This window comes from Notolepis coatsorum (genome assembly GCF_963971535.1).
Source record: "Notolepis coatsorum genome assembly, chromosome: 6".
NCBI lineage: Eukaryota > Metazoa > Chordata > Actinopteri > Aulopiformes > Paralepididae > Notolepis > Notolepis coatsorum.
This window is the reverse complement of record NC_140170.1, coordinates 51,497,066-51,519,281: the sequence shown is the minus strand read 5'-3', so window position 1 is coordinate 51,519,281 and position 22,216 is coordinate 51,497,066. Positions and strand designations below refer to the sequence as shown.

General features: G+C 42.3%; 1 protein-coding gene across 1 annotated transcript in view; it reads right to left on the bottom strand.

Annotated features, from left to right (window-relative positions):
* Positions 1-1,883: 1,883 nt before the first annotated feature.
* Positions 1,884-22,216, bottom strand: part of tmem170a (transmembrane protein 170A) — a 57,921-nt gene continuing 37,588 nt past the window's right edge. Inside the window, exon 3 of the mRNA XM_084316050.1 lies at positions 1,884-3,466. Within this exon, the coding sequence (XP_084172176.1) occupies positions 3,336-3,466 (131 nt within the window). The 3' untranslated portion in view covers positions 1,884-3,335. The remainder of the gene's footprint in view (positions 3,467-22,216) is intronic.

Sequence of the window (22,216 nt, the reverse complement as noted above, 5' to 3'; positions counted from 1 at the left end):
AGACTGTAGCTTCTAAAATACACACACACACACACAATCACATTTCCATGGGAAAATCTGTTCATTTTTCTCAATTCAAGAAAGGTTTTTAGAGCTGGAAGCGTCTATAGAACGGTAGTCTACCAATATCCTGCCCAGGCCTGATATTGCCAAGGAATGCAACGAAGAGTTTACACCACACGTTCGCCAACAAGCACAACAGCTGCAGCCGCTCCAAGGGTTAGCCATTTTGTGATCACAACATATATTTCATTAACCCTTTCACTGCCACACGACAGCCGGTTAACCGTTTCACTGCCACATGACAGCCGGTTAACCCGTTCACTGCCACACGACAGAAGGTTAGCCCTTTACCATCACACAACCGACGGCGATGCTCCGTCATTAGCATCATTAGCTCCGCGGATGTCGGTTGTGTGATAGTAAAGGGCTAACCTTCTGTATTGTCACAGTGAACGGGTTAACCGGCTGTCGTGTGGCAGTGAAAGGGTTAATGAACATTCCCCACGCAAAACTGTCACAACTTGCAATTTAGTCCCATTTCATTCACCTTACTGCGGAAAAAACCCTTAAATAATTTACTGACACGTCCTATTAAATTAAAATGAAGAGGGACCGCAATTTATATTTGTAGCAAAATCTAGCATTATTTGGTCACAGAATAGGAGAATCACGCAGTGATCTCAAGTGTGTCGTCCAGAGGGAAGCTCATTCACACACCTACCATCTAAAAATATACCCTAAAAACCTGGAAAATAGACTCTCAATCAAAAAGAACAATATATATATATATTAGGCTGTACATGATATTTCCCTTGATTTTTCTGTGGGAATACAAATGGAGAATTATCCCTTCTAATCTCTATTGAGAAGATGGAATGGGAGTTTATTACAGAAGCTGCAGACTCTCGAGGACCAGATAAAAGGCTTAGGCTGGACAAGAGGAATCTCCATGACCTACAATTCTGAAAGATCTGAGATCTTGTCTCAGTCCTGATGAAACAGACAGATACTAGCCTCCTCTCAGTCCTGGTGGAGCAGAGAGATACAAGCCTCGTCTCAGTCCTGGTGGAGCAGAGAGATACAAGCCTCCTCTCAGTCCTGGTAGAGCAGAGAGATACAAGCCTCCTCTCAGTCCTGGTAGAGCAGAGAGATACAAGCCTCCTCTCAGTCCTGGTGGAGCAGAGAGATACAAGCCTCCTCTCAGTCCTGGTAGAGCAGAGAGATACAAGCCTCGTCTCAGTCCTGGTGGAGCAGAGAGATACAAGCCTCCTCTCAGTCCTGGTGGAGCAGAGATACAAGCCTCGTCTCAGTCCTGGTAGAGCAGAGAGATACAAGCCTCGTCTCAGTCCTGGTAGAGCAGAGAGATACAAGCCTCCTCTCAGTCCTGGTGGAGCAGAGAGATACAAGCCTCGTCTCAGTCCTGGTAGAGCAGAGAGATACAAGCCTCCTCTCAGTCCTGGTAGAGCAGAGAGATACAAGCCTCCTCTCAGTCCTGGTAGAGCAGAGAGATACAAGCCTCCTCTCAGTCCTGGTGGAGCAGAGAGATACAAGCCTCGTCTCAGTCCTGGTAGAGCAGAGAGATACAAGCCTCCTCTCAGTCCTGGTGGAGCAGAGAGATACAAGCCTCGTCTCAGTCCTGGTGGAGCAGAGAGATACAAGCCTCCTCTCAGTCCTGGTGGAGCAGAGAGATACAAGCCTCGTCTCAGTCCTGGTGGAGCAGAGAGATACAAGCCTCGTCTCAGTCCTGGTGGAGCAGAGAGATACAAGCCTCCTCTCAGTCCTGGTGGAGCAGAGAGATACAAGCCTCCTCTCAGTCCTGGTGGAGCAGAGAGATACAAGCCTCGTCTCAGTCCTGGTGGAGCAGAGAGATACAAGCCTCGTCTCAGTCCTGGTGGAGCAGAGAGATACAAGCCTCCTCTCAGTCCTGGTGGAGCAGAGAGATACAAGCCTCCTCTCAGTCCTGGTGGAGCAGAGAGATACAAGCCTCCTCTCAGTCCTGGTGGAGCAGAGAGATACAAGCCATGTGGGCCCGGGGGGGAAATAAAGGTTACAAATTAAATAATTAATGAGGACTAACCAACACATAACACAGAAGACTATAGAACATGTTTAATCCCAGGGCTCTCTTAGTACTGGGCAAACTAGTGTTTCACACTAGCACATTCAAACGTGGGCTAAAGCCCCCGAGTAGGGTTAGCCTCGACTTCAGAGTTAACGATACAATCCCAATCCCAGTGATTATCGGATAGCAATTTTTTTGCCCATCCCTAGAGTCCATAGTAAAACCTGGACAAACTGTGTCCATCTATGGCTCTGGCCAACTCTTCTTAGTTCCAGATAAGAGGCAGCAACATGGTGTCCATAGTAAAAACCTGTATAACCTATGTCCGACCATCTCTGGATGTGGGCTGCAGAGAACATGTGGAAGGGGGCTGGTAGGGTTGATTATAAAACTCAAGAGAAGAAGCCCACAGCAGAGTGCAGAAGCAACACTCAACATTCTGCATAAAAAATAAACTGAGATCAATCTAGATAAGAGCAAAATGAGCAGAGAGAGACAGACAGACAGAACCCTGAAGATAATATACAATACTTTGGAAATAATCTGCTTATAAAATATAAATTAAGGCCTCTAAGGAAATAGCCAAAGTTATACTTGCATATATCCGTCTGTCTAACAGTCCGTCCGTCTGTCTGTTCGTCTGTCTCCATGTCGGTCCGACTGTCTCGTTATATTCATTACAAGGAGTCTCCTGACCGGAGACTGTCACAATTAAGTCCCAGAGAAAGACTGAGCGAGAGAAAAAGAAAGGTGTCATGTACAGTACACTACAGCAAGAGATAGACAGACAGATAGAGGGTCTTTCAAGGGCACAAGTCCATCTTGAGGACCTAAAGTTGCCCCACCTGCGTCAGTTCCATGTTTCCAGTCAATGTCCTGTAGAGCCAGTTAGCTAGCCCAGGACCAGGGTGGTTCTCAGTCTAAGGTTAGCTAGCCCGGGAGCAGAATCCCATGACCAGAATGGTTCTCCAGGATTAGCTAGGCCAGGAGTGGTTCCCCAAGACCAGGGTGGTTCCGTTTCTGTCCGTGGACCATAGGATCATTGACATCCTGGACACAAACTGGAATCCTTTAGTCTCTCCCTCTGGTAATTGGTAGGATGGAAACACATGACAACTCTCATCTCCCAGCATGTCCGGTTTGGAGTCCCCAGCCATAGTTTAAGAAACCAGGATTTAAAACCTTGTCCTTCTGTCCCTGCAGCAGGTGGGTTGACGGGGTTAAAGTGCCCTGGTTGCACTAGGTATATCCGGGGAGGGTCGTCCCACTGCTAAAGTGTTGCTAGCACCCTGAGGAAAGAGATGATGAGGATACAGAAGGACTGTCCAACGCCAAAAACAAGCGCCTCCAAAGGGATCATCCTCTTCCCTGCGGCCTTGTACACACCGGCGATTGCTGCACCTGGAGGGGGAGGGAGGGAGAGAGAGAGAGAGGGAGAGAGGGAGAGAGAGAACTTTATTTTTTACTAAAACTACAAATGATGCAACAAACCGTTCAAAATTAAAATACTCTACAACTCAACAAAAAACAAACAAACAAACAAACACAAAAAACAAAAAAAATCAATTAGGGACAACGATTCTGAAACTGAACCACATTGTCATTTGAAATTTTTCCCCATGGAAAAGAAAAATAACTCTAAATGATCTAAAGTTCTGGGTGCATCAGAGAGAGAGACACCGGAGAGGCACTGTAGAAACCGTAGTCCTGAGAAGAGCGTTTCTAGCTTCACCTTTCCCCGTGTGGTACAACACATCAGGCCTTTGTGCGTGTCCGACAGACTCCAGTCAAAGCCTATCCCGTGGATAAACAGGGCCGCCTCGTCAGCTGACCTTCCTCCTTCAGCCTTATCATGTATGCTCCTACCGTCCACCAGTTGTATATCACATGGCATCGATGATGCCAGGGGCCGAAAACAGAGCGGGGGACCGAGATGCACTCTGGACCGACATCCTCATTAGACAGTTTGTTACCCTCGCCACCCCGTCCGAGGCTGCCTTTTCCTTCCTGGTTCAGATGCCGCTCCAACATCACCTCCCACTCCCCCGTGCGGAGACTGGCAGCCCCCAGTGACTTCCCATCGAGCAGACTGATACGAGAGCTCAAAGCCCTGACGAAACCCATTCCGAACATAGGGTAGAAATTAACCAGCAAAGTCCGCTTTACCATCATCCTCCGAGGCTGAATCTGGAAACAGTTTATTCCGGCGTAGAACGTGTTGAGCCCCACAGTCATACCTTCCAACCCTTGAACAAGGTAACGGTGCCGGTAACATAAAAGGACGGCAGAGACAACATCCCCCATGACGACTCTGATGAAAGGTTTGCTGAAGGAGTATGGCGTGGCCTTCCCATCGGGCATGAAAACGATACGCTCCGCTCCTGTCTCTGAATCTTCCATAATCCCAGTCTTTACAAAGTTCCACAAATGTATAAGAGTACATGAGATGATCAAAAAATGTCTCAGCCTCCTGGCCCCGATAGCGGGACACCTTGAAATGTCCAGCCCTAAGTGACAACACACCAGTCCTGTCAATAAAAAAACTCTCATTTAGAAATAAAAAGGTAAAACAAACAAAACTACACTGATTCCACTCAGTCCTCCACCGTACTACTGCCCCGCAGTACCTTCTGTATAATCTTTCTCATCCTGTATATCTCTGTCAACAAAACGACCATCTCCTTGAAACCTCATATTTTTCCTTGCTGCCAAAATAAACAACTCCTTATCTGGAAAGAATTGTCCTACCTCTACCCCCTTCCTGTTCTTTGTCATCCGTTCTTTGTCATTCATTGCCTCCAATGAATAGTTATCATTGTCTGAAGTTGCAGATGCATCGCTCTCATATTCCTCATCCTCATCAGCGCCCATCTCCGACCATGTACTCTCTTGTGTACTCTGTGTACTGCTGAGTTCTTCCGTCACACCTGTCTTCTTAGCTTGAGAGCTTGACATTCCACCTACTTCAATCTTCCTCTTCTGCCTAACAACCTTCATCCCGTCGTCCCCCTCTTCCATGTCAATATCCTCTACTTCCTCCACCCTGACACCCTCAACTGAGTCCTTTGACCCTGTTCCCTCAAACGCTACAGCCACCCCAGGTACACTCCCCTCCTCTGTAACCCTTCCTACCACGACCCCCCCCCCCTCATTTTCATCCCCACCATCCGCCCCTTGTATTTCAACATGTCCACTTTCCACCTCTGTAATCCTTTCTACCACGACCCCCCCCCCCCCCCCTCATTTTCATCCCCATCATCTGTCCCTTGTATTTCAACAGTTCCACTCTTCATCTGGCTATTTAACGTGTCCCGGCTGACACAAGCTCCTTCTACCACCCCCCCCCCCCCCCCCCCCACCCCCCCCACCCCCACCTTTCCATCCCCACCATTCTTTCCCCGTACTGCAATCCCAGCCGTACCTACTCCATCCATCTCCTTATCACTTCTATCTGGCACAATAACCTTCTCAGAAGTCTCCCCACCACCCCTCTTCCCCTGCCCCCCCCCCCCCCTCAGCCCCTCGATTCACACCCCAAGCTGCTCTTCCTTTCTTCATTGCACTCTCCCCATCATTTTCCCCCCTGCTTGGCCCCTCCCCAGGGCACGCTCGTCTTTGATGCCCCTCCCTTCCACACGCAAAACATCGCATATTTTGTGTCGTCGCAAAAATAATATACTCAAACCAGTCTATTATTACTTTAAAATTAAGATCCAACTCGTCATCACGTTTGTTCATTATAATGAACGTCTGCCTTCTGTGAGAAACCACATGCTGTAACTCAGGTGCTTTAAACCCCGAAGACATCTTCTTTAAGGGAGATACAATCTTCCCAAACCTGGCGAGTTCCCTTAATATAAGCTTGTCGCCCACCAACGGAGGAACGTTTGCCAACGTCACCTTTTTTGCCGGTGTTGTGAGCGGCATCACAGACACAAACGTATCATTTATGACCAAACCGTCCGTTATCAGTTGATTTACTTTAATCAAATCATCCACAAAGAAAACGACTCCCCCGTTCATCCTTGCCGCAGATTTTTATTTTTTTTTTATCTTTCTTCCCCTCCTTTTTCCCGATTTTTCTCCCATCCCACCCTTCCTGGTTGTTGCGTACTTTCCCCTACTGTTCGAACAGGCGAATCCAGTGTCTCCCGGTGTTGGTGACGAACGTAATCTCCGTGCGCCACCTGCCCCCCCCTTGCCGGAGCCTACTACTCTCGCAACAGCGAGACTGCATTCCTCCACCAAACACGGAAATGCCGGCGCGACTTTAAAACCATGTCTCCTGGTCAGCTTTGCGAAATCCATGCCACCGTGACAGCAGACAGCTGCCCAAGCGAACACTGACAACGCTACCAGCCCACCATCAACACACAACCAGTCAAATAAACCACAGTCTAATTCACAATTTGACAAACAACATAAAGATAGAAAAGTTTAGAAAAACTCACGCGTCCCGCAAACTCTCAGCACCACTCAAACCACCCCGCTCCACCATCCACACGCACAGAGAGAGAGTAAAATCATTATGCCTCATTTAAGTCATCCTGCGGAGCTAAAAGCTAAACGTCAGCCGCGCCGCCATTGTTGTTGTTGTAGAAAAGCTCTCAAAATCAATGGCGGACAAAAGCCGAAGTAAAAAATGTATACGCGCTTGCCGATTGGTGGTAACAGCAGAGGCGGGTGCAAGCGGTGTGCGACGTAATTGGCAGAATCGACTGTCAATCAAAATTTCATTGGTTGAAACAATAGTATCTAGCTGCAGCCCAGCAGGTAGACCATGCTGGGAGAACTAGTATCTAGCTGCAGCCCTGCAGAACATACTGGGAGAGAGATAGTGCTATTTCTTGATGTTTTCTTTTTTTAAGTAAGTAAAGAGGCCTATGTTCATATCGGTGAGCACAATTTGTAATACAAATATACAGTAGTTTCATAAAAAAATATATATATATATTACAAAAGAAAATATATATATTTAAAAAATATTTAAAAAAAAATTGTTGCCACAAATATCGGTATCGGTATCGACCGATTGTGTTAGTTGAACAATCGGTATCGGTATCGGTGGCAAATTTTCATATCGGTGCATCCCTAAGATCAAGCTAGAATTGACGTCAAATCGATCTTACCTTTGGCCGAAAGTAATCCAAAAAGAATATTCCAATTTCTTGATCGCCATCTGGTAGATCCAATCCCCATTTGATTGACGTTATAAACGACCATAACATACGGATCAAGCATAATTGACGGGCTTCGATGTAACCAGCTGAACTGTGTGCTTCGCCGAGAACAAAATATGAAATCTGAGACCTGGAGCCATTCCACAGCTGGGGATACAATGTTAGAAATGTAGCTCGACACTGCCGCCTGGTAGGATGCGGCCGGTACTGCACCTTCGGATTCCCACTATGCATTTTTCAGCCAACACGCAGCTCCCTGAGATTGAATAGGGTATTAAAAGAAAAGAAAACGACCCAGAAACGAGAATCTTCATTTATGGCACTGAACGGTTGGGGCACAGAAACGAGAATTCTCGTTTTTGGCAATTAATGTGTTAACACAATCAGTTACTATCCACACTCAATAGTTAGGACTCCCTTAACACAATCAGTTACTATCCACACTCACTAGTTAGGACTCCCTTAACCCATTCTCTGCCACGCTTATATCCATCGCTGTTTGATCTCTGCTAGCACTGTAAGTCTATGGAGATGTCCACCTTCTTTGCAGGGCTATAACTTTTTTAATTGTATTGCTAAATTGACATTACTATGGCCCATTCAACATCGATTAACTATCGTTCAGGATGTAGGAACGTTTTACTTTTTCATTCACACATTCATACGAAAATACCGTCTAGACTATAAATATGTTTTTATCGTTTTCTGCAGTATTTCCCAGAACGTGAGATATAGGCACAAATGCATATATTAGATCATCAAATGCAGTTTGATACCGATCAACGCTATATTAATTATTTCAACTGTACATGGTCCTAAACGGTATGACTGATCATGCGCGGGTGAACGGAGGGGGGGGGGGGGGGTCGTTTATAATTCCGTGATAGTCGTTAGATGCTTCATGTAGTATGGGTGATATATTGATCAGAGCAGTTTGTATCGAAAATGATAAACAAAAACGCTGAAACTCACGTCAGTCTCCTCGTACCGTTGGGCGATGAGAGTGGAGCAAACAGATCCCAGTTATGTGGTGGGGATCTAGGCGATCCATTTCCGGTTTGTATATTACTAATACACGCCCGAATCATGTAGATTATTGAGTTATGGCAAAGTTCCATATCCACGGTGTGTGTATTGAGTCGCGCGACGATAAACGAGTGGCCGGACGGAATAGGGAGACGCACCGGGATCACAAGAGATCCACTTCCGGTTGCAACTCGCCGATCAGCCACCAGGTGGCAGTATTGAAGCGTTGCAGAGTTGTGCTGGCTCACACAGCATCCGACAAGGCTCCGTGAGTGAAATATGAATACAATGGCGAAAATATGAAATTCTGATCAGAATCACGTCGTACGCCATTATTGGCAGAATTCGCATGAACTTGAAACCCGTTGTACGACGTTATTGGCGGGGAAAGGGTTAACATAATAATCAGTTACTCAGCCGCCAGGCTCGTGACGGGCACCAAGATGAGGGACCACATCTCCCCAGTCCTTGTATCCCTACACTGGATCCCGGTAAAACAACGAATACATTTAAAAATCCTCATGTTCACATACAAAGATATAAAGGTCTCGCCCCAGCCTACATAAAAGAACTCCTGGTCCAATCAACCAGCTCCAGATCACTCAGATCAAACAACCAAATCTGCCTAAAAATCCCACAAGACTGGTGACGAAGCGAAACTGGGCTTTCGCAGTCGCAGCACCGACACTCTGGAACAAGCTCCCACTAAACTTGAAATCTGCAAGCACTCTACGGACCTTTAAGGCCATGCTCAAAAGCCACCTTTTCGTCATAAACAATCCATGAGCTCGTTTTTTGTATTGTAGTATGACTGGTGTATTATGTCTGTCTGTTCTCTATCTGCTTGGTTGGACTGCATGTATTTTTTTCTGTTTTCGTATTGTTCCTGTCTTTTTTCTTTCTCTTTATTTCCCGGGCCGATGTAACTATTGGTTGAGGGGCGCAATATAAATAAATGTATCATATCATATCACTCACTAGTTAGGACTCCCTTAACACAATAATCAGTTACTATCCACTCACTAGTTAGGACTCCCTTAACATAATCAGTTACTATCCACACTCACTAGTTAGGACTCCCTTAACATAATAATCAGTTACTATCCACTCATTAGTAGGGTTGGGTACCGTTTACCGATCCAACTTTTGCAGTTCCGATACAGATACCTGGGCTGTGGGTATCGGCCGATACCGAGTACCGATCCGATACCCATTGTTCAATTAATAAACTGTATGCCTCATAGGGATGGGCATTGGGTACCGAATTAGGTACTTTTAAAAAAGGTACCTACCGAATCACGTCGGTACTACCGAGTCACATGAGATCCGTCGGTGCCACATTTCGGTACTGTAAAGAAAAACTTTTTTTCCCACGTCAACGTTCACACGGACAATATATGCTTACCTAGGATTTGACTTGATTCAACAACAAAGCAGTCGGGGCAATGGCAAGGCGGAAACGGTCGAAAGTGTGGTTATTTGAAGTTTGGATATTTTTTTCACAACTGAGGTAGGTAGATTACATTTTTAGAGACTAAAGTACAGAAAAAAGGTACGTTGGGTACCGGTATCGATTCACAGGTACCGGTACAAATGTGAAAGGTACCCAACCCTAATGACTCACTGTGTGGAAGAGACTGGGCTCATTCTTTTGTGCAAGGCAACATCAGGCATGACTTAAAACATTACTTTCCTAACTTAGTGAAACAAAATGTAACAAATTAACACGGATATAAATGTACGGAATTGTTATTTATAAATTTTTGTTATTATTATTGTGGCAACCGGCGCGGCACACCACTGAGAAAGGGATGTCGCGACGCAAGAAACGGGCTCTGCGTCAGCCGTACAGAGGGGAATCCCGGAAGTGACAGCATGTGGCACCCGCAACGTGTCACTCTCCAAGGAGGAAATCCCGGCTGGCGAGACACTGCTGACGCGTCTTGTCTGAAGGCGAGGTGGCCGGGATACGGTGAGCGAGGCAAGACAGCTCGGCCGACTGGAGCGTGGAGCGAGGAACGGGTGTGATTACAGCGTTTCCTTATTTCCCCGCAGATATCCGTCACGGACGGAGTCGAGGCAGTTAGGTAGCTGATTAGTACTGATGGAACACACACTTGCGCAGCACTAGTCACACACACCTCACACATGCCCGACACACCCACTAGCTGATTAGAATGGATAAGATACACCTGCGCATAATTAGTTGACACATCTCACGTGCACACACCTGGTCCCACACACTACATTTACCACTAGGATAGAGAGAGTCAAGTTGAGCGAGTTGGAGTTGTGTTGTTGAAGAAGAGAGATTGAATATTCAGAGGTGCGACAGTGAGAGGTAGTGGAAGGAGAGGAGAAAGCAAGTAGGTGATCTGTGTGTATTGGACCATGGACTGGCTGAGAATCCCCCTTGTGTACAGACCCTGGACTGGACGACGACCTTGAGTATTGAACAATCCCCTTTTCTGTCAACGAGCCTCCTTTGTGTATCGACCCCCGGACTGTCTGACCATTCTATTTGTTTGTTGTGCGCATATGGTGAGCGGGACATTGAGAAGTGCAGTCTGTTGGTCATTGTAATGTTTTTTTTTTTTTATTATTATTATTATCTTTTTCCCCCTCCATTTTCCTCCGATTTTCTCCCATCCCAATGTTAGTCGTTATGCCAATTCCCAATCCCCTTCCTGGTCGCTGCGCACTTACCCCCCACAGTCGGTCTGGGAGAGTGGAGGCTATCACGTGCTTCCTCCGACACACGTCCAGCCAATCAACCGCTTCTTTTCACCTGGCAGCGCGGATTCTCATTGAGAGGGCGTAGCGTGTGGAAGGATCACACTATCCCATTCAAGTCCTATCCGCGTTTAGCAGGCGCCCCGACCGAACTGTAGGAGTCGCTGTTTACAACGACCCGGACCCACCCCGCCAGCTTCTCCCACCCTCTAATACAGCCAATTGTATTAGTGTAAACGGCCAGCCAAGCTGGTGACAACCCCGGAGCTGTGAGCTGGATTCGAACAGGCGAATCTAGCCGCTCCGGGGTTTGGTGACGAACGCAATCTCCGTTACGCCACCTGACCGCCCTGGTCATTGTATTGTTTTGTTGTGTGTTTGATATTAGTATTTTGTGATTTAAATAAAGTAAAGAAAATAGTCTGTGTGGAAATTGCACGGTTTCTGGACTGTGGCGAGCCTGTATTTCATAAGATTTGTGACAGAATATTATATAATATATTTTTTGCTCCACTTTTTCTCCTTATTTTCTATATTTTTCTCCCATCCCAATTTCGTATCTCCAATTCTTCCCTCCCCTGTCTTGAACGTTGCTAGACTATGCCTCCCACTGGTCGGCTGTAGTGAGGATAGAAGCCTTGCATCACATGTCCCCTCCGGTACACGAGGAGGCAGCCTGTCGCATCTTTTCACCGCAGCAGCTCGAACTCTGTGGCGAGGAGTAACGTGTGGGAGGCTCACGCTGCCCCCGATACTTCCCGTTTCCGCCGCACCGGCGTCACCCAACCGACCTGTAGGAGTCGCTGTCCACAACGTCCAATCCCCACCCACCGGCTTTCCCAGCCTTTAACACTGCCAATTGTGTTAGTATGATGGCCGGCCAAGCCGGTAGCAACGCAGAGAGCTGGGCTCAATACCAGCATATCCTGCGTTAGTGGCGAGCGCCTTGCCCACTGCGCCACTCAGCCACCCCGTAGAATATTATATTATTAAAAAAAATCTAAATAAATAGCTATTTTAGCCATAATCAACATTGTTATCACACCACACAAACTAAAACCGCTCCCTACCTCACTCTCCCAAACCATTCCTACAACCATTCCTATAACCACACACACACAAAAAGGGAGAATGGCTTATAGCAGACTAAATGATTTTAGAATATTTCAAATAATGAAATTACATCATCAACTATCCAGTTAGTTTTTATAGTGTAACGTTTGGCTACTTTAAATCATTGAACGTAGAGAGGCTCAGCCCCCGTTTCCTCACTAATGGAACTCGAAACTGAAACTGGTGTCGAGTGTTTCCAGGGTTGGCTTAGCTTAAGATAAGATATTCCTTCATTGATCCCCTTGGGGAAATTCCAGCTTAGCTTAGTTAGTGTTTTACCGCAACGTGGACATACAGGAATGGCGAGGATGCAAAGCATGTTAGACGCATTGGACCCATGGCTCGCGCTGGTCTGTGTAGTTATTATGAAATGACAATCGCACATACTTGAAGGTCCACGCTGGTCTGTGTCAATAATGAAATGACAATCGCACATAATTGAAGGTCGATGCTGGTCTGTGTCTATAACGAAATGACAATTGCACATCATTGAAGGTCCACGCTGGTCTGTGTCTATAATGAAATGACAATTGCATGTGATTGAAGGTCCGCACTGGTCCGTGTCTATAATGAAATGACAATTTCACGTGATTGGAAGTCGGATATTTTCTAACTGGGCGGGTCTTAGGTATCGAAATGTGGCACCGATTGAATCGGTACTCGCCGGTAGTACCGACTAGGGTCACTGAGTCTCCCCCCCCCCTGTCAGTTGTCTAACAATTATAATAATATTATAACTATAGTTTGTTGTTGTTTTTCTTACAATAAAATATGCATTATTTACTAGTCTATACCACTACTACTGATAATAATAATCCTAACCATCATCATAGCATGTGCTTAAAATATATCAGCCACATAACGAACACCAGTGTGTTTAACCACTTGTTTATTGCAATATTTTACTTATTACTTAGATTCACTGACTGGAGTGAAGTTAGTGATTCACTGACTGGAGTGAAGTTAGTGAACGGAATTCATTCTACCTTTATTTTGAAAGGCACAAAGGTTTCCCTCATTTTCAGTGATGACAAGATTACATACATATCATCCGAGTCTGCTGTGTTTCCGGTGAGTCCGCTAACCTGAATCCACTAACCCAAATCTTTAAACGAATCGGCGTCTGCAGTCCTTCTAGTGAGTCCGCTAACCGGAGTCCGCTAACCCGAATCATTGAACGAATCGGAGTCTGCTGTGCTTCCGGTGAGTCTGCTAACCGAGTCATTGTTGAATGAATCATCCGAGTCTGCAGTCTTTCCGTTTCGTGTGTACTACGTAAGCCCCGAATATACTCAAATTACACGCTGCGCATGCGGCTCTGTTTATAGTACATTTTTGGTGTCTGTAAGCTTCAGCGTCGAGTGCTCATGTTATGACAGCTGGGCACATGTGCAGTCGGCACACATATCAGCGGGTATCCGTGCATTCACAAAATCTGGCAGACACACGGACACCGATGCAACGTCCATGCGGACAAGAGCGTTGACAAATTACGCAATTTACGTCACGCGTACCAACACGCACCCGCGGAGAGTATAATCGGGCCTTTAGCAGGCAGCACTGCAACAGCCAGACAGAGGACTCATAGGATCCAGTTAATGGAGACCTCGGACTCGCGATTCCTGATAAAGATTCTGATCTTTAACCCGGATGAGTCAGGAACCACCCACCACTAGTACCGACGTAATTCGTCCGGTACCCTTCCAGTTAGGACTCCCTTAACATAATAACCAGTTACTACCCACTAGGGCTGTCCCCGACTAAGGATTTGGATGGTCGACTATGATTGGCCAAAATCTTATGTTAGTCGACTATTGGTCGACTAAAAAAATATAATAAAATAAGTATAATACTTAAAAAAAAAAATGTAATTGTTTTTATCATTCCATTTGGGCTGTGGGGGGTGCTTAATGTCTGAAGGAGTCGACTGAAGGCTTCTTGTCCTCTGCAAAAGCATGCAATTGGTCCACTGATGGATACATCTTGATATTCGTCTAGTCTAGTGTGTTCATTAGACGGGTGAAATCCTCTTTCAGTGCCTCTGTGCCTGTTTTCGTATAGGCAGTTAGCCTCTGGTATGCGTCCCATTAGCGTTAGCCACGCTTCTAGGCCTCTTTTCTTTTGGAAAGAATGATAATTAAAAATTACAAATTAAAAAAAAATTACAAATTTATATATTATGAATTTTTTTATATTCGACTAAGAGGTTGGCTAGTCGACTACGGCTCCTTTCGACCGATTAGTCGACTAATCGACTAATATGGGTCAGCCCTACTACCCACACTAGGCTTGCCGAGGTGGTCTGTGTTACCAGTGTTACTGTGTTCAGGCGTCCACCGAGTACATTACTTGCCCACCGCCCCCACATGTGTATGTTTCTTTTTTTTTATAAATATAAATAAAACCCATTTAGCTCATTTTCGCATATCAGTGCCCACGTTCATCAAATAAAAAAAACTCTAATTTGTCAAATACTAAGCATTTTATCAATACTTAGTCAGGCAACATTATAAACTGAAAGTGTCTGCATGGACAACAGAGCTGTTCTATAGGTCTGTGCAGCAGAGTGGCTGTACAGAGCAGCTTAAAGAGGCACTTTAGGGACACTGACTCCCTGTGTTGTGTTCATTACAGCAGCATCAAATGATGTAGATGAAGAAATACCAATACCATGTAACCAATAAGGACTGCTTTCATTGAGCTGTAATTAACACAACACAAGGATTCAATGTCCCCCATGACATCACTGGTGGCCATATTCAAAGTAATTTACTCTCAATAACGGTCAAACTAAATAAATATGTGCAAAACTGTTTTAGAGTTTTTGGATATGTGTGAGATTATGTGCCAAATAAATCAGGATTGTTTTTTGGTGAAGTTTAAGTTTCACTTTCATTTCTAGAGTAGATTTAACTTCACGTGAAGGAGAGAAAGAAGGCTCTAGAGATGACACGACAGGTTACACAAGGTTACACAACGATGCCAGAGAATTTGGCAATCTTCCGGATTTAAACCCTGCAGCAGCAAAAGCTTGACTGGAGAGGAGCTCAGAGGACCAGTCCAGACCAGCAACAGTATGTTTGCGCCAAGATGCCAAGCTGCAGCTACTGATCCATCAATGAACAGATAGAAAATGTATGTAAGGTATTACTGTCCGTTGGTTTATTTTTAAGTTAGAAACTAACATCAACTGTGTCTGTCCAACAAATGGATACTAGTCATTGAAGATGTATTAAAAACAGACGGAGACGGACAGACACAGTGGATCAATGTAGCCGCATAACGTTAAAGATCAAAGTAAGCACTCTAAAGATGTTGAGCATCATTTTGTAAAATGTCCGGTGTCACTGGCAATATCAGTATAGTAGAGCAATAGGCTACACAGGGTTAAAGAAAGCGATGGTGAGCATAGAAGAGTCACGGTCAGATGACGGGTCTGGATTGAGGACATGGAGAGAGCTCCACTTTAACCACTCGCAGGTGGGTTAGATTCATCAGGTGTGTTCTACAACCGGTGGTGTCATGAGTTTATTAATCATGGGAAATGTCACATCACAGCGGCTGCGGCAACCCTACACACTCACTAGTTAGGACTCCTTTAACATAACATAATAATCGGTTACTATCCACACTCACTAGTTAGGACCCCTTAACATAACATAATAATCAGTTACTATCCACTCACTAGTTAGGACTCCCTTAACATAACATAATAATCAGTTACTATCCACTCACTAGTTAGGACTCCCTTAACATAACATAATAATCTGTTACTATCCACTCACTAGTTAGGACTCCTTAACATAACATAATAATCAGTTACTATCCACTCACTAGTTAGGACTCCCTTAACATAACATAATAATCTGTTACTATCCACTCACTAGTTAGGACTCCTTAACATAACATAATAATCAGTTACTATCCACTCACTAGTTAGGACTCCTTTAACATAACATAATAATCTGTTACTATCCACTCACTAGTTAGGACTCCCTTAACATAACATAATAATCTGTTACTATCCACTCACTAGTTAGGACTCCCTTAACATAACATAATAATCTGTTACTATCCACTCACTAGTTAGGACCCCTTAACATAACATAATAATCTGTTACTATCCACTCACTAGTTAGGACTCCTTAACATAACATAATAATCAGTTACTATCCACTCACTAGTTAGGACCCCTTAACATAACATAATAATCTGTTACTATCCACTCACTAGTTAGGACCCCTTAACATAACATAATAATCTGTTACTATCCACTCACTAGTTAGGACCCCTTAACATAACATAATAATCTGTTACTATCCACACTCTCTAGTTAGGACTCCCTTAACATAACATAATAATCTGTTACTATCCACACTCACTAGTTAGGACTCCCTTAACATAACATAATAATCTGTTACTATCCACACTCACTAGTTAGGACTCCCTTAACATAACATAATAATCAGTTACTATCCACTCACTAGTTAGGACTCCCTTAACATAACATAATAATCAGTTACTATCCACTCACTAGTTAGGACTCCCTTAACATAACATAATAATCTGTTACTATCCACTCACTAGTTAGGACTCCTTAACATAACATAATAATCTGTTACTATCCACTCACTAGTTAGGACCCCTTAACATAACATAATAATCTGTTACTATCCCCACTCACTAGTTAGGACTCCTTAACATAACATAATAATCTGTTACTATCCACTCACTAGTTAGGACTCCTTTAACATAACATAATAATCTGTTACTATCCCCACTCACTAGTTAGGACTCCTTAACATAACATAATAATCTGTTACTATCCACTCACTAGTTAGGACTCCTTTAACATAACATAATAATCTGTTACTATCCACTCACTAGTTAGGACTCCTTTAACATAACATAATAATCTGTTACTATCCACTCACTAGTTAGGACTCCCTTAACATAACATAATAATCAGTTACTATCCACTCACTAGTTAGGACTCCTTTAACATAACATAATAATCTGTTACTATCCACTCACTAGTTAGGACTCCTTAACATAACATAATAATCAGTTACTATCCACTCACTAGTTAGGACTCCCTTAACATAACATAATAATCTGTTACTATCCACACTCTAGTTAGGACTCCCTTAACATAACATAATAATCTGTTACTATCCACACTCACTAGTTAGGACTCCCTTAACATAACATAATAATCAGTTACTATCCACTCACTAGTTAGGACTCCCTTAACATAACATAATAATCTGTTACTATCCACTCACTAGTTAGGACTCCTTAACATAACATAATAATCTGTTACTATCCACTCACTAGTTAGGACTCCCTTAACATAACATAATAATCTGTTACTATCCACACTCACTAGTTAGGACTCCCTTAACATAACATAATAATCAGTTACTATCCACTCACTAGTTAGGACCCCTTAACATAACATAATAATCTGTTACTATCCACTCACTAGTTAGGACTCCCTTAACATAACATAATAATCTGTTACTATCCACTCACTAGTTAGGACTCCCTTAACATAACATAATAATCTGTTACTATCCACTCACTAGTTAGGACTCCTTTAACATAACATAATAATCAGTTACTATCCACTCACTGGTTAGGACTCCCTTAACATAACATAATAATCTGTTACTATCCACTCACTAGTTAGGACTCCCTTAACATAACATAATAATCTGTTACTATCCACTCACTAGTTAGGACTCCCTTAACATAACATAATAATCTGTTACTATCCACTCACTAGTTAGGACCCCTTAACATAACATAATAATCTGTTACTATCCACTCACTAGTTAGGACCCCTTAACATAACATAATAATCTGTTACTATCCACTCACTAGTTAGGACTCCCTTAACATAACATAATAATCTGTTACTATCCACTCACTAGTTAGGACTCCCTTAACATAACATAATAATCTGTTACTATCCACTCACTGGTTAGGACTCCCTTAACATAACATAATAATCTGTTACTATCCACTCACTAGTTAGGACTCCCTTAACATAACATAATAATCTGTTACTATCCACTCACTAGTTAGGACTCCTTTAACATAACATAATAATCAGTTACTATCCACTCACTAGTTAGGACTCCCTTAACATAACATAATAATCTGTTACTATCCACACTCACTGGTTAGGACTCCTTTAACATAACATAATAATCTGTTACTATCCCCACTCTCTAGTTAGGACTGCCTTAACATAACATAATAATCTGTTACTATCCACACTCACTAGTTAGGACTCCCTTAACATAACATAATAATCTGTTACTATCCACTCACTAGTTAGGACTCCCTTAACATAACATAATAATCTGTTACTATCCACTCACTAGTTAGGACCCTTTAACATAACATAATAATCTGTTACTATCCACTCACTAGTTAGGACCCCTTAACATAACATAATAATCTGTTACTATCCACTCACTAGTTAGGACTCCCTTAACATAACATAATAATCTGTTACTATCCACTCACTAGTTAGGACTCCCTTAACATAACATAATAATCTGTTACTATCCACTCACTAGTTAGGACTCCCTTAACATAACATAATAATCTGTTACTATCCACTCACTAGTTAGGACCCCTTAACATAACATAATAATCAGTTACTATCCACACTCACTAGTTAGGACTCCCTTAACATAACATAATAATCTGTTACTATCCACTCACTAGTTAGGACTCCTTTAACATAACGTAATAATCAGTTACTATCCACTCACTAGTTAGGACTCCCTTAACATAACATAATAATCTGTTACTATCCACTCACTAGTTAGGACTCCCTTAACATAACATAATAATCTGTTACTATCCACACTCACTAGTTAGGACTCCTTTAACATAACATAATAATCTGTTACTATCCACTCACTAGTTAGGACTCCCTTAACATAACATAATAATCAGTTACTATCCACTCACTAGTTAGGACCCCTTAACATAACATAATAATCTGTTACTATCCACTCACTAGTTAGGACTCCCTTAACATAACATAATAATCTGTTACTATCCACTCACTAGTTAGGACTCCCTTAACATAACATAATAATCTGTTACTATCCACTCACTAGTTAGGACTCCTTTAACATAACATAATAATCTGTTACTATCCACTCACTAGTTAGGACCCCTTAACATAACATAATAATCTGTTACTATCCACTCACTAGTTAGGACTCCCTTAACATAACATAATAATCTGTTACTATCCACTCACTAGTTAGGACTCCCTTAACATAACATAATAATCAGTTACTATCCACTCACTAGTTAGGACTCCCTTAACATAACATAATAATCTGTTACTATCCACTCACTGGTTAGGACTCCCTTAACATAACATAATAATCTGTTACTATCCACTCACTAGTTAGGACTCTTTTAACATAACATAATAATCTGTTACTATCCACTCACTAGTTAGGACTCCCTTAACATAACATAATAATCTGTTACTATCCACTCACTGGTTAGGACTCCTTTAACATAACATAATAATCTGTTACTATCCACACTCACTAGTTAGGACTCCCTTAACATAACATAATAATCAGTTACTATCCACACTCACTAGTTAGGACTCCCTTAACATAACATAATATTCTGTTACTATCCACACTCACTAGTTAGGACTCCCTTAACATAACATAATAATCAGTTACTATCCACTCACTAGTTAGGACTCCCTTAACATAACATAATAATCTGTTACTATCCACTCACTAGTTAGGACCCCTTAACATAACATAATAATCAGTTACTATCCACTCACTAGTTAGGACTCCCTTAACATAACATAATAATCTGTTACTATCCACTCACTAGTTAGGACCCCTTAACATAACATAATAATCTGTTACTATCCACTCACTGGTTAGGACTCCCTTAACATAACATAATAATCTGTTACTATCCACTCACTAGTTAGGACCCCTTAACATAACGTAATAATCTGTTACTATCCCCACTCACTAGTTAGGACCCCTTAACATAACATAATAATCTGTTACTATCCACTCACTAGTTAGGACCCCTTAACATAACGTAATAATCTGTTACTATCCCCACTCACTAGTTAGGACCCCTTAACATAACATAATAATCAGTTACTATCCACACTCACTAGTTAGGACTCCCTTAACATAACATAATAATCTGTTACTATCCACTCACTAGTTAGGACTCCCTTAACATAACATAATAATCAGTTACTATCCACTCACTAGTTAGGACCCCTTAACATAACATAATAATCTGTTACTATCCACTCACTAGTTAGGACTCCCTTAACATAACATAATAATCTGTTACTATCCACTCACTAGTTAGGACTCCCTTAACATAACATAATAATCTGTTACTATCCACTCACTAGTTAGGACTCCTTTAACATAACATAATAATCTGTTACTATCCACTCACTAGTTAGGACCCCTTAACATAACATAATAATCTGTTACTATCCACTCACTAGTTAGGACTCCCTTAACATAACATAATAATCTGTTACTATCCACTCACTAGTTAGGACTCCCTTAACATAACATAATAATCAGTTACTATCCACTCACTAGTTAGGACTCCCTTAACATAACATAATAATCTGTTACTATCCACTCACTGGTTAGGACTCCCTTAACATAACATAATAATCTGTTACTATCCACTCACTAGTTAGGACTCTTTTAACATAACATAATAATCTGTTAGTATCCACTCACTAGTTAGGACTCCCTTAACATAACATAATAATCTGTTACTATCCACTCACTGGTTAGGACTCCTTTAACATAACATAATAATCTGTTACTATCCACACTCACTAGTTAGGACTCCCTTAACATAACATAATAATCAGTTACTATCCACACTCACTAGTTAGGACTCCCTTAACATAACATAATATTCTGTTACTATCCACACTCACTAGTTAGGACTCCCTTAACATAACATAATAATCAGTTACTATCCACTCACTAGTTAGGACTCCCTTAACATAACATAATAATCTGTTACTATCCACTCACTAGTTAGGACCCCTTAACATAACATAATAATCAGTTACTATCCACTCACTAGTTAGGACTCCCTTAACATAACATAATAATCTGTTACTATCCACTCACTAGTTAGGACCCCTTAACATAACATAATAATCTGTTACTATCCACTCACTGGTTAGGACTCCCTTAACATAACATAATAATCTGTTACTATCCACTCACTAGTTAGGACCCCTTAACATAACGTAATAATCTGTTACTATCCCCACTCACTAGTTAGGACCCCTTAACATAACATAATAATCTGTTACTATCCACTCACTAGTTAGGACCCCTTAACATAACGTAATAATCTGTTACTATCCCCACTCACTAGTTAGGACCCCTTAACATAACATAATAATCAGTTACTATCCACACTCACTAGTTAGGACTCCCTTAACATAACATAATAATCTGTTACTATCCACTCACTAGTTAGGACCCCTTAACATAACATAATAATCTGTTACTATCCACACTCACTGGTTAGGACTCCCTTAACATAACATAATAATCAGTTACTATCCACTCACTGGTTAGGACCCCTTAACATAACATAATAATCTGTTACTATCCACTCACTAGTTAGGACTCCTTAACATAACATAATAATCAGTTACTATCCACACTCACTTGTTAGGACTCCCTTAACATAACATAATAATCAGTTACTATCCACTCACTGGTTAGGACCCCTTAACATAACATAATAATCTGTTACTATCCACTCACTAGTTAGGACTCCTTAACATAACATAATAATCTGTTACTATCCACTCACTAGTTAGGACTCCCTTAACATAACATAATAATCAGTTACTATCCACACTCACTAGTTAGGACCCCTTAACATAACATAATAATCAGTTACTATCCACTCACTAGTTAGGACTCCCTTAACATAACATAATAATCTGTTACTATCCACTCACTAGTTAGGACCCCTTAACATAACATAATAATCTGTTACTATCCACTCACTA